Raw genomic sequence first — 20,413 nt, forward strand, 5'->3', positions numbered from 1 at the left:
CTCTTCAACTTAACAGCATCATCCAAGTCTGAAGGCTCTCCATCGCAGCGCCTGGAAAATGTAGCCAAGAAACCTGAGGATAAGAAAGAAGTATTTCGACCTCTCAAGCCTGCTGTAAGGATTGTGTAGAATCAATTAGTTGTATTTTAAGCTTGAAGGAAACCTTTGTTTTAAGAATATTGTTAAAGGGCTGGGGTGTGCGGTTGCACATGGGAGGTCCCAAGCTCAGTCTCCAGCAAAAAGAAGAAAGAAAAAGTGATGGAGAGGCCTGCAGTGCTTTGATTTCTGTCTGGCCCTTCCCTGGTGAGGAAACAGAAGAGTTGTCTGATAGGATGTCTTTGTGGGCTTGCCCTTAGGCATCTCAATTCTGAAGTCAGTAGCAGGGCAGTTTTGTTCCACTTCAGCCTTACATTAGTTGTCTAGTCAGCTTTACAGAGAAGTGCAGAATAAAATTTTATGTATTGGCAGTTTTTAAGGAAACAAGTACTTTATAGTAATACTGAGTAAAAGCCAAAAGCTTGAACACATGTGTGGCGTGCGCGTGCATTGCTTGACATTGACCTTATTCTTGCTAAGTTTGGTGTTTGCAGTACTGGTTTTCAGAATAAGTGTTTGTCAGTGCGCTTCTCGAGCCCTCCTGTGTCTTGAGTGCTACCCTTGGTCTCTGGGTTGATGACTATAACTGCTTCTCGCTCCTTGTCATGGCAGTTAGTCATGTGACTGTGGGTACTTGTGGGGTTTTAAGCCTATTGAAGTTTTAGTTTCCTCTTTAACTGATTTCTGGACACCCCCTCCCCCTTCTTTCTGCTGCCTGCTCCCTTCTCTGCATCCTTCATCAATGATGGCCTCCCTCTCCATCTCCATGGAATCGCCGTGTCCTGAAGGGAGAAGTGGTAAGCCTTCCTTCCCTCTGTTGCCTAGCTTCAGCAGTGCTCTCTGCCTCTCGGCTATGCTCTGCTCAGCTCAGCTCAGACATGGGCTCTGCCCTCCACTTGCCTTTAATAACCATTCAGCTGCTTTAGCAGATGAACCAAGCTTTGGGTATTTATTGTCAAACCTCCCTCTCTGGAACAACTGTTGTAAAGGAGCTGCTTTGCCACAACACAGATAATTGCCAGGACATAGCAGGCTCAAGCTTGCTTCTGATAGTTCAGAGGCTCAAGGTCAAAGGTAAAAAACGTGTTCTTAACTGCATAAAAGAAAAATACTAAGTTGGAACTGCTCTTTAAGTAAAAAGGGAAAAACAGTAAACAGTCATGTGATTGGTTTTTAAAATGCTATTGATTTTAAATAAAATTCCCAAATAGAAAAGGGAATTTGGATTTAAATGGGAGGGGTAAATAACCAGTCTAGGAAAATAGATTTAGAGAATTGATAAGAATCTTAAAATATATTGGCATAGTAAAGAAAAATGAAGCCAGTTTTTAGTAAACTTTGCTCTGAGGTTCACAGTCATTGTCTGTTTAATTGGGAATGTGGCTAAGTCTAGAGGAAAGGCCAAGGCACGTGGCAGATGACCTTTCCCCCTGCGGATGCCCCAACTCAGGCATGGCAGGTACTGGTAGGGAGGTGAGGGTGAGCGTGTGCTAGCACTCTGCTGTCGAGGCAGCCTAGACTTCTTCATGAGCTGTGGAGGGGGAAAAGGCCCAGATATGTTAGCTCAGGTCTGTGTAACCAGAGGCTAGTGTGCACAGTTCTGAACAGTCCTCTTAGAAGACATGCTGTCTGGGCTGGAGAGATGGCCCAGCCGGGAAGAGCACTGACTGCTCTTCCAGAGGTCCTGAGTTCAGTTCCCAACAACCACATGGTGGCTCACAACCATCTGTAATGGGATCTGATGCCCTCTTCAGGTGTGTCTGAAGACAGCTACAGTGTATTCATATAAATGAAATAAATAAATCTTAAAAAGAAAAAAATCAACTATCTTCAAAAAATAAAGTCATGATATTATGTAGTCAGGTCTTCGCAGCAACAGCCTCTTGTATCGTAGACTTACTGAAAACAGTGCTGAACGCTCATCCTGCCAGACCACTGTACAGTGGGATTTGAATTGCTGCCTTCTTTCTGTTAAAAGCTATACAAAGTCCCTCATGAAAAATAAATCCCACAGATCCTTCTCTGACGTTGACTCTGGTTACTTACTGGCAGTGGCCTGAAAGGCTTGTCCCCTGTTTTCTCCCTCCCTTCCCCTCTCCTAACTTCCTCTTCCTACCTGTGTTTTAGGACTTGACGGCGTTGGCCAAAGAGCTTCGAGCAGTGGAAGATGTGCGGCCACCTCACAAAGTGACAGACTACTCCTCCTCCAGTGAGGAGTCTGGGACCACAGATGAGGAGGAGGAGGACGTGGAGCAGGAGGGAGCTGATGATTCCACCTCGGGGCCAGAGGACACCAGAGCAGCGTTAGTGCTTGCTGGGCTCGAAGATGAGAGTCTTCCCACTGGGCCTTCTCTCTGCTGCAGCCTTCTGCCCTAGCCCTGGGTGACATACAGCTTTTACATGCACACACCACACATACCCCCTGTACACACCACATACACAACCAAGACACACACACACACACACACTGCATCACACACAGACGCACTACACATGCCCCATACACACCACATACACAACCACAGACACAACCACAGACACACACACATTACACTACACACACACATACTACACGTGCCCCGTACACACAACATACATAACCACAGACACACACACATACATACTACACATGCCCCGTACACAACACATACACAACCACAGACACACACGCACTAAATCACACACATACGCTACACATGCCATATATACACACATACACACACCATACATTTAACACTACACCACACACACACATTACACTATACAAACAACACATAACAGCACACACACACATTACACTACACAAACAACACATAACACCACACACACACTATACACACCCCTGTACATACCACATAACCACATAGTACACATGTCCTGTACATACCACACACTTAACACCATACCACATATACAGACACACACATTACACCACACCACACACACACACTACACATGTCTCCTGTATACACCACATACTACACATGTCCTGTACACACCACACACTCAATACCACACCACATATACAACTACATACATACAGATACACACATACAGACACACATATAACACCACACACATTACATCACACACATCAGTGTTTCCCCACGATATCTCAGCATGTCTCTTAATTTAAGGGTTCAGTAAAGGGACGTTTCAGTGTGATAAGACTTAGTTAGACATAAGAACTCATTCTAATTAATATTCTACTTAAGAACTAAGTGAACAGCAAGGGACTCTTCTGTGGGAGAAAGCCACATGCTTGCTGTCCAATAGGAAACTTAGGCCTGATGCTTCCTCTTGCCTTAAGCTTTGAGAGGGTCACATGGCTGGGCTTGTTATCCGTGACTTGTGGATCTTGTCTCTTCAGGTCATCTCTAAATCTGAGCAATGGTGAAACAGAATCTGTGAAAACAATGATCGTACATGATGATGTAGAAAGTGAGCCAGCCATGACCCCGTCCAAGGAGGGCACCCTCATCGTCCGCCAGGTACTGGAGCCTCCTCTCTTGTTGTCAGAGGCTGAGCTTCTCTATGGTCATTAACCCACCTGCTCATTCACTCACTCACCCATGCTATTTCTACATCATCATCGTTTTCATGTTAACACAACTCTGAGGGTAGCGTGTCCTGGGCGAGGGAGGCAGGTGCGCTGCATGCCACAAAGGTAGCCAGTAGTCTTCCACCCACATTGCTGTTCCTCTGCATGCCCTTGGCAGCCTTCATTCAAGCACCATGCTGAGTCTCACAGTCTGTGTTGGAGTGGTAGAGAAGCCACAGGGACTCCTGTGAAGGCTCACAGGGAAGGTACAGATCTGGAGCCTCAATGGCCACCCTGAGGCTCTGCTGGGGCATCTGGCCCTGTGTCTGCAGTGTTGGGGCCCGGGGATGAGCGAGTCTCCTTTGGTCCAAATCGATATCTCTATTTGTGATGCAAGACGGATTCTACTTGGACCATGATATTTTATAACTGTCTGTCCATTCTTAGCTTAGGTTTCATCCAAGTGATAGGCTCCTCAGTGAAGCAGGACAGGGCGCTCTCCAGGCTTTGGGTTTCTGCCCTGGGTGTTTCATGCCACAGCAGTGTATTTGGATAGGAAAATAGGAAGAACCTAAGAAGATTAGGATTCAGAGAAACCACAGGGTACTCTCTAGAGGTAGCTTAGACTTACAGAGAAAACAAGGGGGTGGTCTTCTATCAGTTGCTATTGCCGCAAAGGAACCAGGTGAAATACTTGCTGCTTGCATTGGGTGGTCCTCAGTGAGGTACTCTGACTTCAGTTGGCTCAAATTGGGCATTTGGCAAGGAAGTTTCAGCAATTCTGGCTTATTTCCTTGGATTTTCCTTGGTAATTTACCACAGTTTGGAAAGTCACACAGTACTCTGAACAAAGCAGTTATCAGTAGGGTTGTCAGCAATGTCAGCAGCGCCCGAGCGAGACCAGTGTGCCTGTTTTTTCTACAGAGTACAGTTGACCAAAAGCGTGCCAGCCATCATGAGAGCAATGGCTTTGCGGGTCGCATTCACCTCTTGCCAGATCTCTTACAGCAAAGCCATTCCTCCTCCACTTCCTCCACCTCTTCCTCCCCATCCTCCAGCCAGCCGACACCCACCATGTCCCCACAGACACCCCAGGACAAGCTCACTGCTAATGAGGTATGTCTCACACCACAGCTGGCTGCTTTCCTGGGGTTAGACCAGCACTGCCTAGGAGCTAGTTTGCCAAGAAGCCCTTCCCAGAAGCCCTCCCCCTTCCCTGCTCCCTGCTCTTGTCATCTGCCCTCCTCCCCAGCCCAAGTAACATGTTCAGATCTGCATTCAGATCCCTAACCCTAGATGGATTGACCCCAGACTTGCCGGTTCACTGTTTCCCTTCTAGAGAGTAGAGTTGCATGGCTTGCTTTATTGTTTATTTTTTTAAGTAAATAAAATGATTGCTGTGTTTTCAGATCCATTACGTATTTGGCATGAAATCCTTGTAGTCATTTGTGGAATTTGCCTCTTCATCCTTTTTATCCAGTATATAAGATACAGGAAAATGTGACTCCATAGACTTGGCCTTATCTGCACAAACTTCTTGTCTTTTGTGAGAATCCCCTGCAAATAGGTGTCCATTGTTGTTGGTTACTGGTTTCATTTGTTTATTTTGGGGAGGGGGTTGGCTATTGGTTGATGACTTTAGTTTTCACCCACCCTTTTAAAGGGATCTGTTCCCTTGACATCCACACGTACTGGATTTAAGAAGTCAAGTGTTTGGGAGAAAATGTAGGAAAGTATGATGCTGAGCAAGGACAAAGGCCGGAGCTTTCTTTTAATTTAAAGTTTTGTAGAGGAAGTCCTGTGAGTTATGGCATGGCTGCACTGCTCAGTCTGGGTCATAGGTGGGTGAGTCTTTGTTCTATAAGTAGGTCATGCCCAAGTGCAGTGACAGAGCCCACCTTAAACACCTGCTTAATTAAGCAAGTATTTGATTTTAGGTTTGGGGCCTATTTTGAGTCCATTGTTTAATAATTGAGAGAGGTCTAAATGGGCATTTAGTTTCAACCAGTCTTGTCAACATAAACACTTGATTGACTGTGGACAACAGTGTTACTTTGGTTCCCTCATTAGAAAACACAGGAACAGTTTTCTCCTGAGGTCAGCATCAGACAACTGCTTTCTGAGCAGCGTTGGCATCAGACTGGCCATCATGGCTTGGCCACTAATTGATAGGGCAGGGTGAGAAGCCTGCAAGATGGCAGATGTTGTGTCAGTGGGGAAGCTTAGGATGGCATGGGCTGTAGTACACAGTAACTTTCAGGTACCCCACAGTGGAAGTGAGTAGAGGGAAAGGCAATTGATCGATGTGTTCTGTCCTGAGACCTGTGCATGCACACCTTTCCTTGGTGATATCACATGCTCCATCTTACCGTAGTCTTAACTCACTAAACTGGCAGGTGTTTCTGTTTGATTTTAACCATCATTACATCTCCACTTAACAACTTGTTTCACTTTCTCTGTGAGCTTTTTGTTTGTTTGTTTGTTTTAGTTTTTGGTTTTAAGTTATGTTATTAACACCAGTGCTCCTAAAAGGCCAGAAAGTCATGTCTACTGTCATTTGTATGTTTACTAATGAGCCCTGTTGTGTGGTATGGACTTAATGGTGATTCTATCATAGTACAAAATTGATCACACCAATAGTCTGTCACAATAGATAGGAGTTCACACCAATATTCTGTCACAGTAGATAGGAGTTCACACCAATATTCTGTCACAGTAGATAGGAGTTCACACCAATTGTCTATCACAGTAGATAGATCACACGAATAGACTGTCACAGTAGATAGGAGTTCACACCAATAGCCTGTCTCAGTAGATAGATCACATCAGTAGTCTGTCACAGTAGATAGGAGTTCACACCAATAGTCTGTCACAGTAGATAGATCACACCAATAGGCTGTCACAGTAGATAGGAGTTCACACCAATAGGCTGTCACAATAGATAGGAGTTCGCACCAGTAGTCTGCCACAGTAGATAGGAGATCACACCAATAGTCTGTCACGGTAGATAGGATATTATACCAATAGTTTGTCAAAGTAGATAGATCACACCAGTAGTCTTCCATAGTAGATAGATCACACCAGTAGTCTTCCATAGTAGATAGATCACACCAGTAGTCTGTCATAGTACATAGGAGATCATACCAGTAGTCTGTCATGGTAGATAGGAGATAAAACCTTTATTAGTTGTACTTTGTAGTATGAAAAGTAAATTGAGAAAGTAGTGAATTGCTTTTAAGGCATTTGAGATGCTGTTTAAGAATGTTCATTTTCTTTAAAGCTCTGATCGTAAGCGGTGCTTTCGTTGGTGGCTTGCAGCATCACCACCCTTGGTGTATGTGTCTCAAGGAAGAGATGCAGCATTTGCAATGCCTGCTGGGCATTTTGGGGATGCAGGAGGAGAGGGTGTGGGTTGGGAGATGGTACTGTGTGTAAGTGGATTGACGTGGTCTTTACTGTTCACTTTTTAAATGTCTCTTCTATTAATAAAATTGAAATTTACATTTCAGACTCAGTCCGCTAGTAGCACACTCCAGAAACACAAATCTTCCTCCTCCTTTACACCTTTTATAGACCCCAGGTTACTACAGATTTCTCCATCTAGTGGGACGACAGTTACTTCTGTGGGTAAGTACAGCAGCGTTGAGGAAAGCAGCTGTCAGACAGGGCCTGCTCCCCATGTGGCTTCCCACGGGGCCCAAGCATGGCATGGTTGCTCGAGGCGCAGTCCTCTGCCAACAGCGCCATCGCTCTCATTGCTGGCATTGCAGTGAGGTCGTGGTCAGTTTCCTTTCCATGTTCATGCTTTCCATGTCCATGCTTTCTAGAATGCCTTTTCTTTGAGAAAGCGTCAGCTGTAGTGTATGGATATTTATCTGGGGCAGCTGAGGGTATGAGGCAGTGGTGTCTGTGTACAGAAGATAAGTCTTCACTGTACTGTGTTTCAGTGGGATTTTCCTGTGATGGGCTGAGACCAGAAGCCATAAGGCAAGATCCTACTCGGAAAGGCTCAGTGGTCAATGTGAACCCCACGAACACTAGGCCACAGAGCGATACCCCCGAGATTCGTAAATACAAGAAGAGATTTAACTCAGAGATCCTGTGTGCGGCCTTATGGGGTAGGTACCTCACTGTTGTCATGCAGAGGAGCACACGCTGTTTGATTCCTGTCCTGGGCCTTCAGCTTAGCTGAGTGCGTGCTGTGCAACAGAATGCATGCCTGTGACTGCAGTGGTGTCAGCAGTAGGACCTTGGAAAGGGATGAGCTGGTCCTTACCACAGGAAGAGTGAGTCTGGATGTCTCTGTTCACCAAGTTGTCTGTGACTTTGACCAGTTTCCAGATGAGGTTCTTAGAAGCAGTCTTCAGAGGGCTGTCAGCCTTGCTTATCTGTGTGCTCAGGGTAGCAGTGGGGCTTCTGCTGCATGCTCAGCTCTGCCTTCTCAAATTCAAGCCAGCCTTTCTGCTAGCTCCCTCCTGCCCTTACCCTGATGTCTAGTCCCACAGTTTTGTTCTACTATTAAAGTACCCTGCTTCTACCTAGAAGCCTCTTACTCCCTGACACTGCACGGGCAAATGGCATGAAGTTACTGCACAGGCAAATGGCATGAAGTCACCACACATGCAGATGGCATAAAGTTACTGCACAGGCAAATGGCATGAAGTCACCTCACATGCAGATGGCATGAAGTTACTGCACATGCAGATGGCATGAAGTCACCACACATGCAAATGGGATGAAGTCACCCCACATTCAGATGGCATGAGGTCACATACTCCCTGCAGTCCTGCTCCCTGAGCATCCTAGCCACCACATCCCTGCAGCAGTAAAATCTCGGGCTTTCTTACTCCTTTCTGCTTGTTTGGGAAAAACCACTGAGGTGGACATAAGGGCTTGCCTTTCATCTTTAGAACCTTACACTGTTGTTCCCAACTGCTGTTCTCACCCGTGTGACCTGCCCTTCTCTCTTGCCTGCTTAAGCTCCTGCTCTGTCCTCTACCAAAGTCTCTTGAGAAGCTGCCAAATGAATTCACAGCAGACCCACCTGCTTTCTCAGGGTTACAAACTCTGCCTTTGTCGTGGCTGTTTTGAAGCATATATGATCCTGCAGTGTAAGGAACTTGTTGACCATCTGGATCAGTGGTTCTCCACCTTTTGGGAGTTGAATGAATCTTTTACAGGGGTTGCCTAAGACCATCAGACAACATAGATATTTACATTACAAATTGTACCTGCAAAAAAAAAGTCATGAAGTACCAATGAAAAAGATGTCATGGTTAGAGAGCACCACGGCATGAGGAACTGTATTAAACGGTCGCAGTGTTAGGAAGATTGGGAAACACTGGTATAGATAAAAGTAAAACTAGCAATTTAAGGGATTATGGGACCATACAACAGAAAGGTGGCATAGAAATGTGTCTAGCATACTGCTGTTGCTCAGTAGATGTCAGTTGCTGTTATTTCAAAAGGTAGCCTATCATTTATTCACATTGAATGATTTTAATGTTGTTTGTATGTTACATTACCTATAGAGATTTTGTTAAATATGTTATGTTGAAATTGGTAATAAATGCTTGGCCCAACAAAGTTACTCTTGGGAGCAGTCTTAGTATTCCATAATGTCCCTCTAATGTCAAGCCCTGGGTTCCATTTCCTGTACTTTGATCTAGTGCGTTGATCATCCTAAAGGAACTTTGCTTTAGTTGCTTCCTTACTGGGACAAGTGCTGATAGGCAGCAGCATAGAGAGAGGGAAGGATTGTGCTGGCTGTGAGGAGCCTTGTCTGCACTTGTCATCTCCAAGTAGTGTGTGTGGCTTGTGACACTGAAGAACTAGGTTTTTATGTTGATCAGTTTATATGGATAGTGTTCCTGTAGATAATCCCATGAACATATGAGTTGGGTGAGCTCAGAGCTTTGACTTAGAGCATGTGGCTTACAGCTTCATAAACTTACAGCAAAACTCGCTTAAAAACAAATTCCAAGTCTGACTTAATACTGGGGAAAAGGTGCCCAGTTTTAGATACTCTCAGTTTTCTAAGCTGTTTTAGACTACTACCCAGACTGTCCTGACCCTGCCCACTCCCCATTTCATCTACATGAGGTTACTGACCTAGCAGGTATTTTCAAAGAACACAAATACTTCATTGCTTGTCTAGGGGGTTTATACCCAGCTTAGAGAATTGGTGTGAATGAATGTGTTTAGTTCCCTGGGAGCATAAATCAATACTACATGTTAGAAGATGCTTTCAAAGGGGAAAGTTCTACACCAAAGAAGCAAGAACATTTAGAATTTAGAGGGAGAGTCCAGTGCTTCCCAAAAGTAAGGATGATTGAATATTAACTGAAGGTTTTTAGTGGATGCAGCCTACTGGCTTGAGAAGTATGGGACTGGACTAGAACTTTTGGCACTGCATCTTGGAAGGCATACATTTGTAAGGTGTGACTCAGTGGGTGTGTAAGAAAACGAGGATTAGTCTGTGTACCTGTGGGTTAGTGGAGGTTATCTGGACAGTCTGAGTGAAGGCCTGTGTCTGCCAGCTGTCACATTTTGAGATAACATGGAGTATCAGAGCCAGAGGAGGGAAGGAAGAAAAGCCCAGAAAGTGCAGCGTCCATGAAAGAAGCAGTGAGAGATGGGTGCAGGTGATGTCCTGACAGGTTAAGCAGGCTCCCAGGAAGGTGGAGACACAGTACAGTTGTTTCTTGGTGGTGGGAACTGGCTGAGACTAGCCTATAAGCCAGTGGAGATTACAGAGGCATGCTTTCTCTGTAAGTCATTCTACAAGGTTGCCAATTGTGAGACCTTAGAAGCAGATGGACCAGAATCTCTAAAACCCAAGAAATAGTGAGCTTACAAGTGGGAGCTCAGTTCCCTGGGAGCAGGTGTGGTGGTGAGGTCTCCTCATTGCTCCCCTATGTATTTAATCTAAGTAAATGTCACTGTCACTTCTGTGTTGGAGGGTGAGGGGGATCGTTGCTTTAACCTCACTGTTCTGGGCGTTCCCTTAGGGATTATGGACACGGTCATCTTTCAAGTAGAAAACGTTTTTCTTTTCTATGGTACAGCTTTATGCAATCACAACCTAAAATGTAGGCCTTTCTGTGTTCTTGAGCAGGAGTGAACTTGCTAGTTGGCACAGAGAGTGGTCTGATGCTCTTGGACAGAAGTGGCCAAGGGAAAGTATACCCTCTGATCAGCCGAAGACGGTTCCAGCAAATGGATGTGCTCGAGGGCCTAAATGTCCTGGTGACAATATCTGGTGAGTGTTCTGTAAAGCAGAATCAATGGCCTTGGACAAAGTGTGCCAAGGCGTACATACTGAGCTCAGATCATTCTCTGTACTGGCTGAGATACTGCAGAATTGTGAGTCTTCATGATGTGAAGATGCACACAGCCCTGGCACATTTCCAGATGCTTGACACTGACATATCTGTTTTAATGTTGTACACTGGTGGCACATTGTCTCTCATTTGTTAGTAATAATACATTACTATTAACCAAAGCATGTAGCTTATATCACTGTGGAGAGCATTTGCTCGGATTTGACACTGTACTGTGATACGGGCATTTCAGTCTGTCTAGTTTTGGTCCCCTAAAAAGCATTATTTGTACTTCCTCCTGAGGCCCCGATGATAGCTGACCAGTTGTTTTTGATGACTTTACTATTCTAGAATGTCCTATCGTTAGGTTCATGAAGATATAACTTTGTATGACGGAATATATGGATCGTGTCATATGTGGGCTAACTTCTTTGGCAATGCACATTAAGTTAAGGTTGCTTCGTGTCTACTGTGGTTCAGTATCTCATTATTTTATACTGCCAAATGCTCCACCATGCAGATATATCGCTGCTTATCCATTCATATATTGAAAGACATCTTGGTGCTTCTTGATAGGAAGTTTATAAGGAAAGCTGTTAGATAAGCATCTATGTGCAACTTTTGCTTAAACACAAGCTTTCGTTTTATGTATTTGGTTTTAAAAAAGCAAGGTAACACAGCCGACAGAAACATGGGGCAGAAACAAAACAGTCTTTTGGCGTGGAAAGCTGCTGAGCTGTTCTGCAGCGTGGGCCCGTTGGCTGGTAGCAGACAGCTGAGAAGGACAGTTTCTGCATCACATCCCGATGTATGAGACTGTCAGTGTGGGGCGTTTCCCGTCTGATAGGTTGATGGTATGGTGTCTTGTGTAAACATGGAGTCCCCTGGTATATAAATGTTCCGTGCATTCTTGTGGCTAAGTCCCATCTCTCCCCATGTAAAGGGTCTGCTTATACCTTTATCCATATAGTGGTTGGGTTGCTTTTTTCTCTCTATTGTTGGATTTCTTTGTATATTTTAGACAGCAATCTTTTATTAAATATGCCCGGAAAGTGCTTTTTCCCTTCCTCTGGCTTCTCTGTCCATTCTCCGCGTCTTCCAGAGCAGACATTGTAAAGCTTAGTGGAACCTAACACTCTGTGCTTGTTTTGTTTTGTGTTCACTTTTGTGGTTGTGCTTTTGCTGTTTTACCCAAAAAGTCACTGCCAAATCCAAAATACATATAGATATTTTCATATGCTTTCTTCTAGAAATTTGGTAGCTTGGGTTTTCGCATTTAACTCTGCAACTCATTTTTAATTTATTTTTGTCAAAGGTTTTAAGGTTTTCAAATAGATTGACTTTCATTCACAACATTGTTTATTTTAGAGAAGACTTCTTCCTTTTGGTATTTGTTCACTACATTCACTTATGTGCATCTGTTTGTTCTCTGTATTTATGTGCATTTGTTTGGTCACTGTGTTCGTTTGTGTGCCTCTGCTCACTGTGCATGTGTGCCACTGCTTGCTCACTGTGTTCGTTTGTGTGTCTCCACTTGCTCACTGTGCTTGGTGCCTCTGTCTCTGGGCCCTTTACTCCACTAATTGACTTGTTATTCTTTTGCTAATAACCACATGGTTTTGGTTAGTAAATCTTGAAGTCAAGAACTGTCCAAAAACTTTGGTTTTCATTTAAATATTTTGTTTAGTGCATCACTTTTTTCCTGTGCATATAAACTTTAGAGTATATTTATTGATATACACAGATAACCTGGCTATGGTTTAGGCTAGAATTGAGTTGAATCTGTAGTTCAAGTTAGGAAGAATTCACAGTGTGATTTTCTATCCATGAACACAGTACTTCTACACTTAATTCTTTAGCATTTTTAACAATTTCCTAATTGTCCTCAAGTAGATATTTTAAACAGCTGCCTTATGAGATCCATGTCTATTTCATTTCTTGAGTGTTAATATGAATAGTATTTTTTTTCAGTTCCTCATTATTTGTTGTTGGTATATAGGAAAGTAATTGACTCTTGTGTAATAGGCTTGCTATCCAAAATCATCACTATAACTGTTTCAAGAAATCACCATGCCTTTCCCAGATGGACTTTCTCCCTCAGGGGAAATGTATCTCCTGTTTTGTTTTTAATTTTGTTTCTGTTTCTGTTTTTTTCTTTTCTTGGACACTGTTGTTGTTAATAATAACATTGATTTTTGACCACACATGTAAAATACTTACATTTATCTTGTTAGGCAAAAAGGATAAGTTACGTGTCTACTATTTATCCTGGTTAAGAAATAAGATTCTTCATAATGATCCAGAGGTTGAGAAGAAGCAAGGGTGGACCACTGTAGGCGACTTGGAAGGGTGCGTGCACTATAAAGTCGGTGAGTGCTCAGGGGTCGCCTTGCTCTGTTCTTCAGAGTTCTGTTAGAGTCAGGTTTAAGTTATCGGACTCTTGGAAATCGGTGAGGTGTCCTGTCACCTGCAGGTCTCTTCCTTCTTCACCTTTCCAGCTTGTAGTTATTGTATGCCGGGAGGTCCTTCTCGGTCACTTAGGAGAACATTTGAGACTTTAACTGGTATCAGGCCTTGTTATCTTGAATTAAGTACATTGTGCAGAACTGCTGTGCCCTTATTTATAAATGACTATAGCTGGCCTGCTGTCTTAGCAATTGTTTTGTGATTGGCATTTCTCTTCCTTGGAACATTCAATGATTTCTCACAAAGTCATCTAACAAAACCCAAGCCAACTTAGGTTACATAAGAAAAAAGTAAGTGCTGGTTAGAAATTGTGAGAAAGAATGGGCCATAACATAGAGTTTTAAGGGACCGACAGTGTAATTTTATAGAAGTCAGCTGCCTGCATATCTTACTACAGTGCAGACTACAGGCAAGTCATTCTGCTCACCTCACCCAGGATGTTGTAATCTGACATCGTCTTCTCTGTCCATTGTGACAGTTCATTGGCTAATAATTATGACAGTTGGCAGCTCACTATTTGGAATGATATTCTCACCAAGACCAGGAGGCTAAAATAAAGTTAACAGGCTTTAGTTTGGTTCCCATGTAGCCCTAGTGCCTCCTTAATGTTTATAGCTATGGGGTGCTCTGTAGGGATTAGCAATGCACACAGAATGATTTCCATCATTTCAAAAAAGTCTGTTAACAGTGCCCACTGGTCATCCTCTTGTAACTCTGTATGGATTTGGCAGTATGTGGCATTTAACAAAGCTGTGTCAGGAATAAGGCAGGTAGCAGTGTGATGTTTGGAGGTCCATGTCGGTGGGCTACAGAGCAGACCAGAACATTGTACTAGGGAACAGGAGTAACTGTGAAAGATGATGCATGTTCTGTGAGCCCTCCAGTCCTCAGGGTTGTCTGCCTGGCAGTGGCCTCGATAATAAAATCTGTGGAATCTGACATTACGATTATCAGCTAAACTATTCAGTCTTAGTTTAGAATTGATCCAGGAAACTGAATTACACGCTGAAGAATTGGAAAAGCTACTTCTGTAGCTTAAATTCTGTTTCTCACTCCAACTCCTAGTTGTTTGGATGAGCAACACAGGGCGTATTTATAAAGTTTGCAGATGGCAACTAAAAGAATTTATGGCTCCGTGTTAATACTGATAGCATTTCTCTTGCTTTTTATGTTCGTTTCAGTAAAATATGAAAGGATCAAGTTTCTGGTAATCGCTTTGAAGAGTTCTGTGGAAGTCTATGCATGGGCACCGAAGCCATATCACAAATTTATGGCCTTTAAGGTAAAACTGCCAGTTTTAAATAAGCTTAAAGATCTGAACAGCTAATATAAAGCTATGCGTTAACATGACAGAACTGTCAATTCAGCTGTTCTAACATAAAAATAGGCTTGTGTAACTATTTTCTAACTTCTCAGATGATTAATTTGCCAAAATGGTATTTATACCGTCCCTTAAAAAGGAGATGGTCCCTGAAAGACATAGATGTGTTGAAGCTCTAGACTCAAGGTTAAAGGGCTCAACAAGAGACTGTTTAGTGCAGTACAATTTAAAGACTAAGTCATAACCTGGATGTGATAGTACACGCTAGAGAGGCTGACACAGGAGGATTGTTGTGGAGTCAAGCCAGCCAGGGATACCTAGCAAAACAAAAAAACAACTACATAAATTACAGGTTTTTAATGATATAAGCAATACATATTATATATTAAATAGGAGAAGGGAATTAAAATATGTATAATATGGTTCTGTTTTTATATAAATTTGAAAAACTCAACTTTAACAGCATCCTGATATTTACAGAAAAATGTTTTGTGCTAAACTTAGGGCTGTTTTGGTTGTGAGTTCACTTGCACTCATAGTTGGTCTCATTCACTCTGCTGTGTGGCATAAGAGGTAGCATATGAAACTGAAAGGTCTTCAGGCTGTGGGCGGTGGGCGTTCCAGGCAGCTTCTTCAAAGATGAACTGACAATCTACAGAGAGCTTTTGTCTTAGCTCCCCAGGTGGTAGCCTCCAAGCAGATGCTGCCAGAGGTCCTGAACTGAGGGGGAAGGTAACATGAAACAGTGGTCGCAGCTGTCTTAGTCTGTACACATCCATATTTCCAAACTGCAGAGAATTATCAGTTTTTGTTCTGTGTGTATTTTTAGTAATTTATTTTAGGGATTGCCCTAAATCCAGTGTGTAAAATTCCTAATTAAAATTTCTACTGTTCTAGCATTAGATAGATAGAACAGTTATTTCTATTTTGAGGTATAGAACTTTAACAATAATCAAGGAACATTGTAGCAGAGGGTAAGAAACAAATGGTTTCATCTAAAATGATTGTGTTTAAAACAATTTTGATAGAGTTTATTGAATGAGTAAGTTTCAGTTACTTGGGAAATTTGAATTAAAGGGTACTTCCTGCTTGGTTCCCTCATGGAGTCAGAGTCAGGGTTACCATTCTTGGTGAGTCCTAGTATTACTGAGAAAAGACACTAAATTATAAAATCATTTATATCATCTTCTGGAGTCTGGTCTTCATATTCCTTTGTGCTAGATACCCGTGTGAGCGTTACTTTCTGCCACTGCTGGAGCCCAGAGCTGCAGACCTAAGAACTGTGCTCCTAGGAAGAACTGAATGCAGCTTGAGTCTAGTCACACAGCTCCAGTCTGCAGCGCTCATAGCACCAACCCTGACAGAGTTTTGGTGCCATGACCCCTACAGCAGCTCATTCCATGCTGTGTCTAATGAGTGTTCAAGCCCTGCAGTGTGCCAGTTCTTGCTGCTGTTGACTTTGCCTGTGTTCTAATCAAGACACACAACTGGACAGGACAGGACAAGACAGCTAGGGAGGAGGAAGATGTGTCTTCCAGGGCTAGTTAGCATTCCACTTGATAATTCAAATGCCTGCAGCTCGCTTCTCATCTGATGTGTAAGTTTGCTCTCCTGCTTCTGTCTTGATTACCTCTGTAGTCATTTGGAGAACTGCTACATAAGCCATTACTGGTGGATCTCACTGTGGAGGAAGGCCAGAGGTTGAAAGTGATCTATGGATCCTGTGCGGGATTCCATGCGGTTGATGTGGATTCAGGCTCAGTCTATGACATTTATCTACCAACACACGTAAGAAAGAACCCACACTCTATGGTTGGTTGACTGGCTTCACTTTGTTTTGATTTTCCCCTTCACTCTGCTCAGTGACTAACACAAGCAGGGTTTCCTCATTCCCCGTGGTGTAGGGTGAGTATTTAAATGAAGCACTGTTTTCAGTAGCTTCATGTTTTGGGAACCAGAGAAATCTGCTTGCCTGGCTCTGTGAAGCCCTCTGAGGACCTCTAGCACTTGCTTTGACTAACATGGGATGGAATTGGGACTGTTGCTGTCAGGCAGAACACCTAGGGTTGGGAATGGTTCTAAATGAGTCTGCTGTCCGCTTATGTGCCCAGGGCCTCACACACGTGCATCAGCAGAGCACGGAGCCTGTAAATGATAGACTCTGGGTTGTATATTGATGGACTTCCCAAGATTCTTGTCTGTTTGTGGTAGATACAGCTAGGGGTGCAACACTACCACATTCACTAGACAGGCTTGCTGAGCATGTTCACGGCGCTGGGGATGACCACAGACATGCTTCCCTGTTCCTGTTCTCTAGATTCAGTGTAGCATCAAACCCCATGCAATCATTATCCTCCCCAACACGGATGGAATGGAGCTTCTGGTGTGCTACGAAGACGAAGGGGTTTACGTAAACACTTACGGAAGGATCACCAAGGACGTGGTTCTGCAGTGGGGAGAGATGCCGACATCTGTAGGTATGACGCGTCATAATGAGGCGTCCGTGAGAGGAGCCACTAGGACCACATCTGTGTGTTGTACTAATGTTGCATGTTGCTCACACCGTCTGGCTATTCGATGGTTATCAGCAGATGGGAGAAGGTTAGAACAAATTCCCAGTAATTCCTGGGTGCTTTAAGAGCTGTGCATTTGCTGCCTCTCATTTGACTCTTAAGTCACCTAAAGGGCAGGTGTGTGGGGTGTTATTTGTTTGGGTGGGTGTGCGTATGTGTTTTTGACCAATTTGTGTGACATGGAGAGAATCAGAGAAAGAAACACTGTTTGCTCTTGAGTGGCTGGGCTCCAGTCACTGACAGGTTCCTGAGCAGTTCTGGACTGAGGCTGATGCTTGACATTGAATGGCTGTGCTTATGTCCCCAATGTGTCTGCTCACCATTCTCCCTTCTCTCGTGGCTGTTTCTAGAAGTGGCATGAAAGACCCAAGGAAAGTTGGCTTGTTCAGTTACTGACTCATGCATGACTACCCAATGACAGAACAGGCATACAGTACACTGCCCCCTTTTGGTCACTGCTGTAAATTGAACCCAGGGCCTCATGCATGGGAAGTAGGCTTTCAGAGATATGCCCAGCACTGAGGCAGAACTCCTGGAAAACTGAAGCCCTCGTGGGCTAGGCATTCAGCATTTGTGCGTGGGAATTGGAAGCATCTTGTCAAGGCTCCTCCTTGTTAATGCTTTGTTTTTCCCTCTCTAAAGCATATATCCGCTCGAATCAGACAATGGGCTGGGGAGAGAAGGCAATAGAGATACGATCTGTGGAAACTGGTCACTTGGATGGTGTATTTATGCACAAAAGGGCTCAGAGATTAAAGTTCCTGTGTGAACGAAATGACAAGGTAAGGCTCCCTTACAGTGCCTGTGCACTTGTGGCTGCTGTTTACAGCGGCTTGTGGTCTATTGGCGATGACACACATTTAAAGTAAATCAAAGAAACCTTTCAACATTTCACTTGGGCCTATCTGGGGTTGGGCACCAGGAGGTAGTGAGTGGCTGCTGACTGTGCCCTCTCGTTGTGTTGCAGGTGTTCTTCGCCTCCGTCCGCTCTGGTGGCAGCAGCCAGGTCTATTTCATGACTTTAGGCAGGACTTCTCTTCTGAGCTGGTAGAGGCAGTGTGAGCTGGGATCACTGACCTCTGGAGTCGACAAAACCCCCAAGATCTTGGAATTCCTTGCAACTGGAGCTCAGAGCTGTGCCGGTGCAGCCAGGACAGCTGTCTATGCAGGCCTCTTGCGCGTTGGGTCGGGCCGGGCCCTCTCACCTCCCTCCTACACTTTTTGCCAGTTTATTCCCATTCTCTCCTTTTCCTTTCTCAAATAAATCAAGGCTGCATTGCAGCTGGTGCTGTCTGGACTCCACCATCGGTGCTAGGAGTGCTTGGGGATGAACTCAGACCAGGAAGAGCGGGCAAGCGAGCGAGCAAGCAAGCGAGCGCCTTCCCTGCAGCTCCAGGATTCCGTCTCTGAGCGACTGTCCTGTGGGTGTCTGAAGGTTGTGACGAGCACACCATCAGACGTTGGCAGTGGGCACAAAGAGGTGAAAAGTTGGTGTAAGAAGCAGCTTGCTGAAGCAGAGAACAGATTTAATATAGTAACATTAACAATGTATTTAATTGACATTTCTCTTTTTGTAATGTGACAGTATGTGGACAAAGAAGAAGGTGCAGGTCTAAGAAGTTAATATTTATAAAATGTGAAAGACACAGTTACTAGGATACCTTTTTTGTGGGTGGGGCTTAAGGTGGGGTGGGGTGGGTTAAAGGGTCCCGTTTTGTTTCTTTGAAAGTTTTTTGGAGGGCGTTGCCCTGGCCAAGAACTCAGACATTTTTCTGTGTACCAAGTTTTGCCTAAATTGTGCAGATGGTTCTTAAAAAAGAAAGAAAAGGAAAAGAAAAGTGTGCGTCTTGTTGGAGGGCCAGAAGTTTGTTGTGTGACAGTATTAGCCCAGCCTCGGCTACAGGTTTAAAGCCTGTTAGGCCTCAAGTGCAGCTCCACTGCGGCCTGCACGCTCCGCACTCCGTAGGAGAAGGTCAGCTTTCCTGTGGGGTTTTGTTTCCTTTTGTTTTGTTTTTTGCCTACCTCATTGTTTTTAATGCATTGGAGGTGACTTAGTTTATGGTTTTGGCAGAAAACATTAATGTTTTATTTAACCTTAATACCAAAACTATCTGATTAAAGTTTGACTTTGTCACAAGTCTAATCAGGTACAAAAAAGGAAAAAAAAAAGCAAAAAAACAACCAACAAGCCTGTCTATGACAGCAGGGAGTAGCCTTGAGGCTGCTGCAGTCTGCTTCCAGCACGCAGACTGCTCTGTTCTCACCAAGTTCACCATTGGAGGGTGACAGGCAGCCAGCTGCCACCTGTGACACACAAGAGATCTCATTGTTCTCAGTTGGGTTTGGAAGCAGGCAGGGGTCACACTGGGGAGTCACACAGACTGTTCATGTTGCAGGAACCTTTTCTTGGGAGTGAGGGTGTGTCCCTTTTCTAAAAACGCAATGCACTAAAACTGTTTTAAGAATGTAGTTACTCCTACTTCTTCATAGACGGTGCCTCCCTGCCTGTGTTTCAGGTGTAAGATCGACGCTCTGGCTTTTCTCGTTTTCTCACGTGCTCTCTTGTTCTCTCTCTTTTTTTTAAAAACTAATTTTTCTTTATGAATATGTCTGTGACATTTGTAATAAATGTCTTGTAATAATTTGCTTCATGGCTTCATGGTCATCACTACCTTCTCTGAGGATGCTAGTGTCTCAGTGGAGGGGCAGCACTGAGTCACGCCCTGCCATCTTGCTCTGAGTGGGATTGCCTCATGACAGCTGCTGTGTCTTTCCTTCCCCAGACACAAGCTCGGTGTTTCAGAGGCTTGATCTTCCTTTGTGGTTAATTTCCTTTTACAGCATGGTCTATCTATTGCCTGTCCCATGTAACAATAATCTGTACCTACTGCCAAGCCTGTGCCATCTGGCCTTGCTTCTCACAGCTGTCAGTCATTCTCTTGTGTTTTATGGACAACAAAAATCTAGTGAAAAATACAATACACTACTGCAGCTAAATGGTTGCTTGTAAATACCAACAAAGACAGTCGGGTCAAGATAAATGAGCAACCCTTACTCCTCTTAGGGGGAAAGAAAGTAAAATTTGTTTTCTGTT

General features: G+C 44.0%; 1 protein-coding gene across 23 annotated transcripts in view; it reads left to right on the forward strand.

The window, feature by feature from the left end:
- Positions 1 to 19,966, forward strand: part of Map4k4 (mitogen-activated protein kinase kinase kinase kinase 4) — a 137,910-nt gene extending 117,944 nt beyond the window's left edge. For 12 of the 23 annotated variants that reach the window (XM_031367314.1, XM_031367295.1, XM_031367296.1 and 9 more), the window contains 14 exons: positions 17 to 114; positions 885 to 893; positions 2,224 to 2,399; positions 3,467 to 3,587; positions 4,562 to 4,753; positions 7,147 to 7,264; positions 7,585 to 7,755; positions 10,755 to 10,898; positions 13,194 to 13,328; positions 14,607 to 14,707; positions 16,385 to 16,534; positions 17,064 to 17,223; positions 17,962 to 18,101; positions 18,287 to 19,966. In XM_031367314.1, the coding sequence (XP_031223174.1) occupies positions 17 to 114; positions 885 to 893; positions 2,224 to 2,399; positions 3,467 to 3,587; positions 4,562 to 4,753; positions 7,147 to 7,264; positions 7,585 to 7,755; positions 10,755 to 10,898; positions 13,194 to 13,328; positions 14,607 to 14,707; positions 16,385 to 16,534; positions 17,064 to 17,223; positions 17,962 to 18,101; positions 18,287 to 18,370 (1,799 nt within the window). In that variant the 3' untranslated portion in view covers positions 18,371 to 19,966. The remainder of the gene's footprint in view (positions 1 to 16; positions 115 to 884; positions 894 to 2,223; positions 2,400 to 3,466; positions 3,588 to 4,561; positions 4,754 to 7,146; positions 7,265 to 7,584; positions 7,756 to 10,754; positions 10,899 to 13,193; positions 13,329 to 14,606; positions 14,708 to 16,384; positions 16,535 to 17,063; positions 17,224 to 17,961; positions 18,102 to 18,286) is intronic. The other 11 variants (XM_031367306.1, XM_031367313.1, XM_031367302.1 and 8 more) reach the window with 3 other exon arrangements.
- The last annotated feature ends 447 nt before the right edge of the window (positions 19,967 to 20,413 follow it).

This window comes from Mastomys coucha, unplaced genomic scaffold (genome assembly GCF_008632895.1).
Source record: "Mastomys coucha isolate ucsf_1 unplaced genomic scaffold, UCSF_Mcou_1 pScaffold14, whole genome shotgun sequence".
Classification (NCBI taxonomy): domain Eukaryota; kingdom Metazoa; phylum Chordata; class Mammalia; order Rodentia; family Muridae; genus Mastomys; species Mastomys coucha.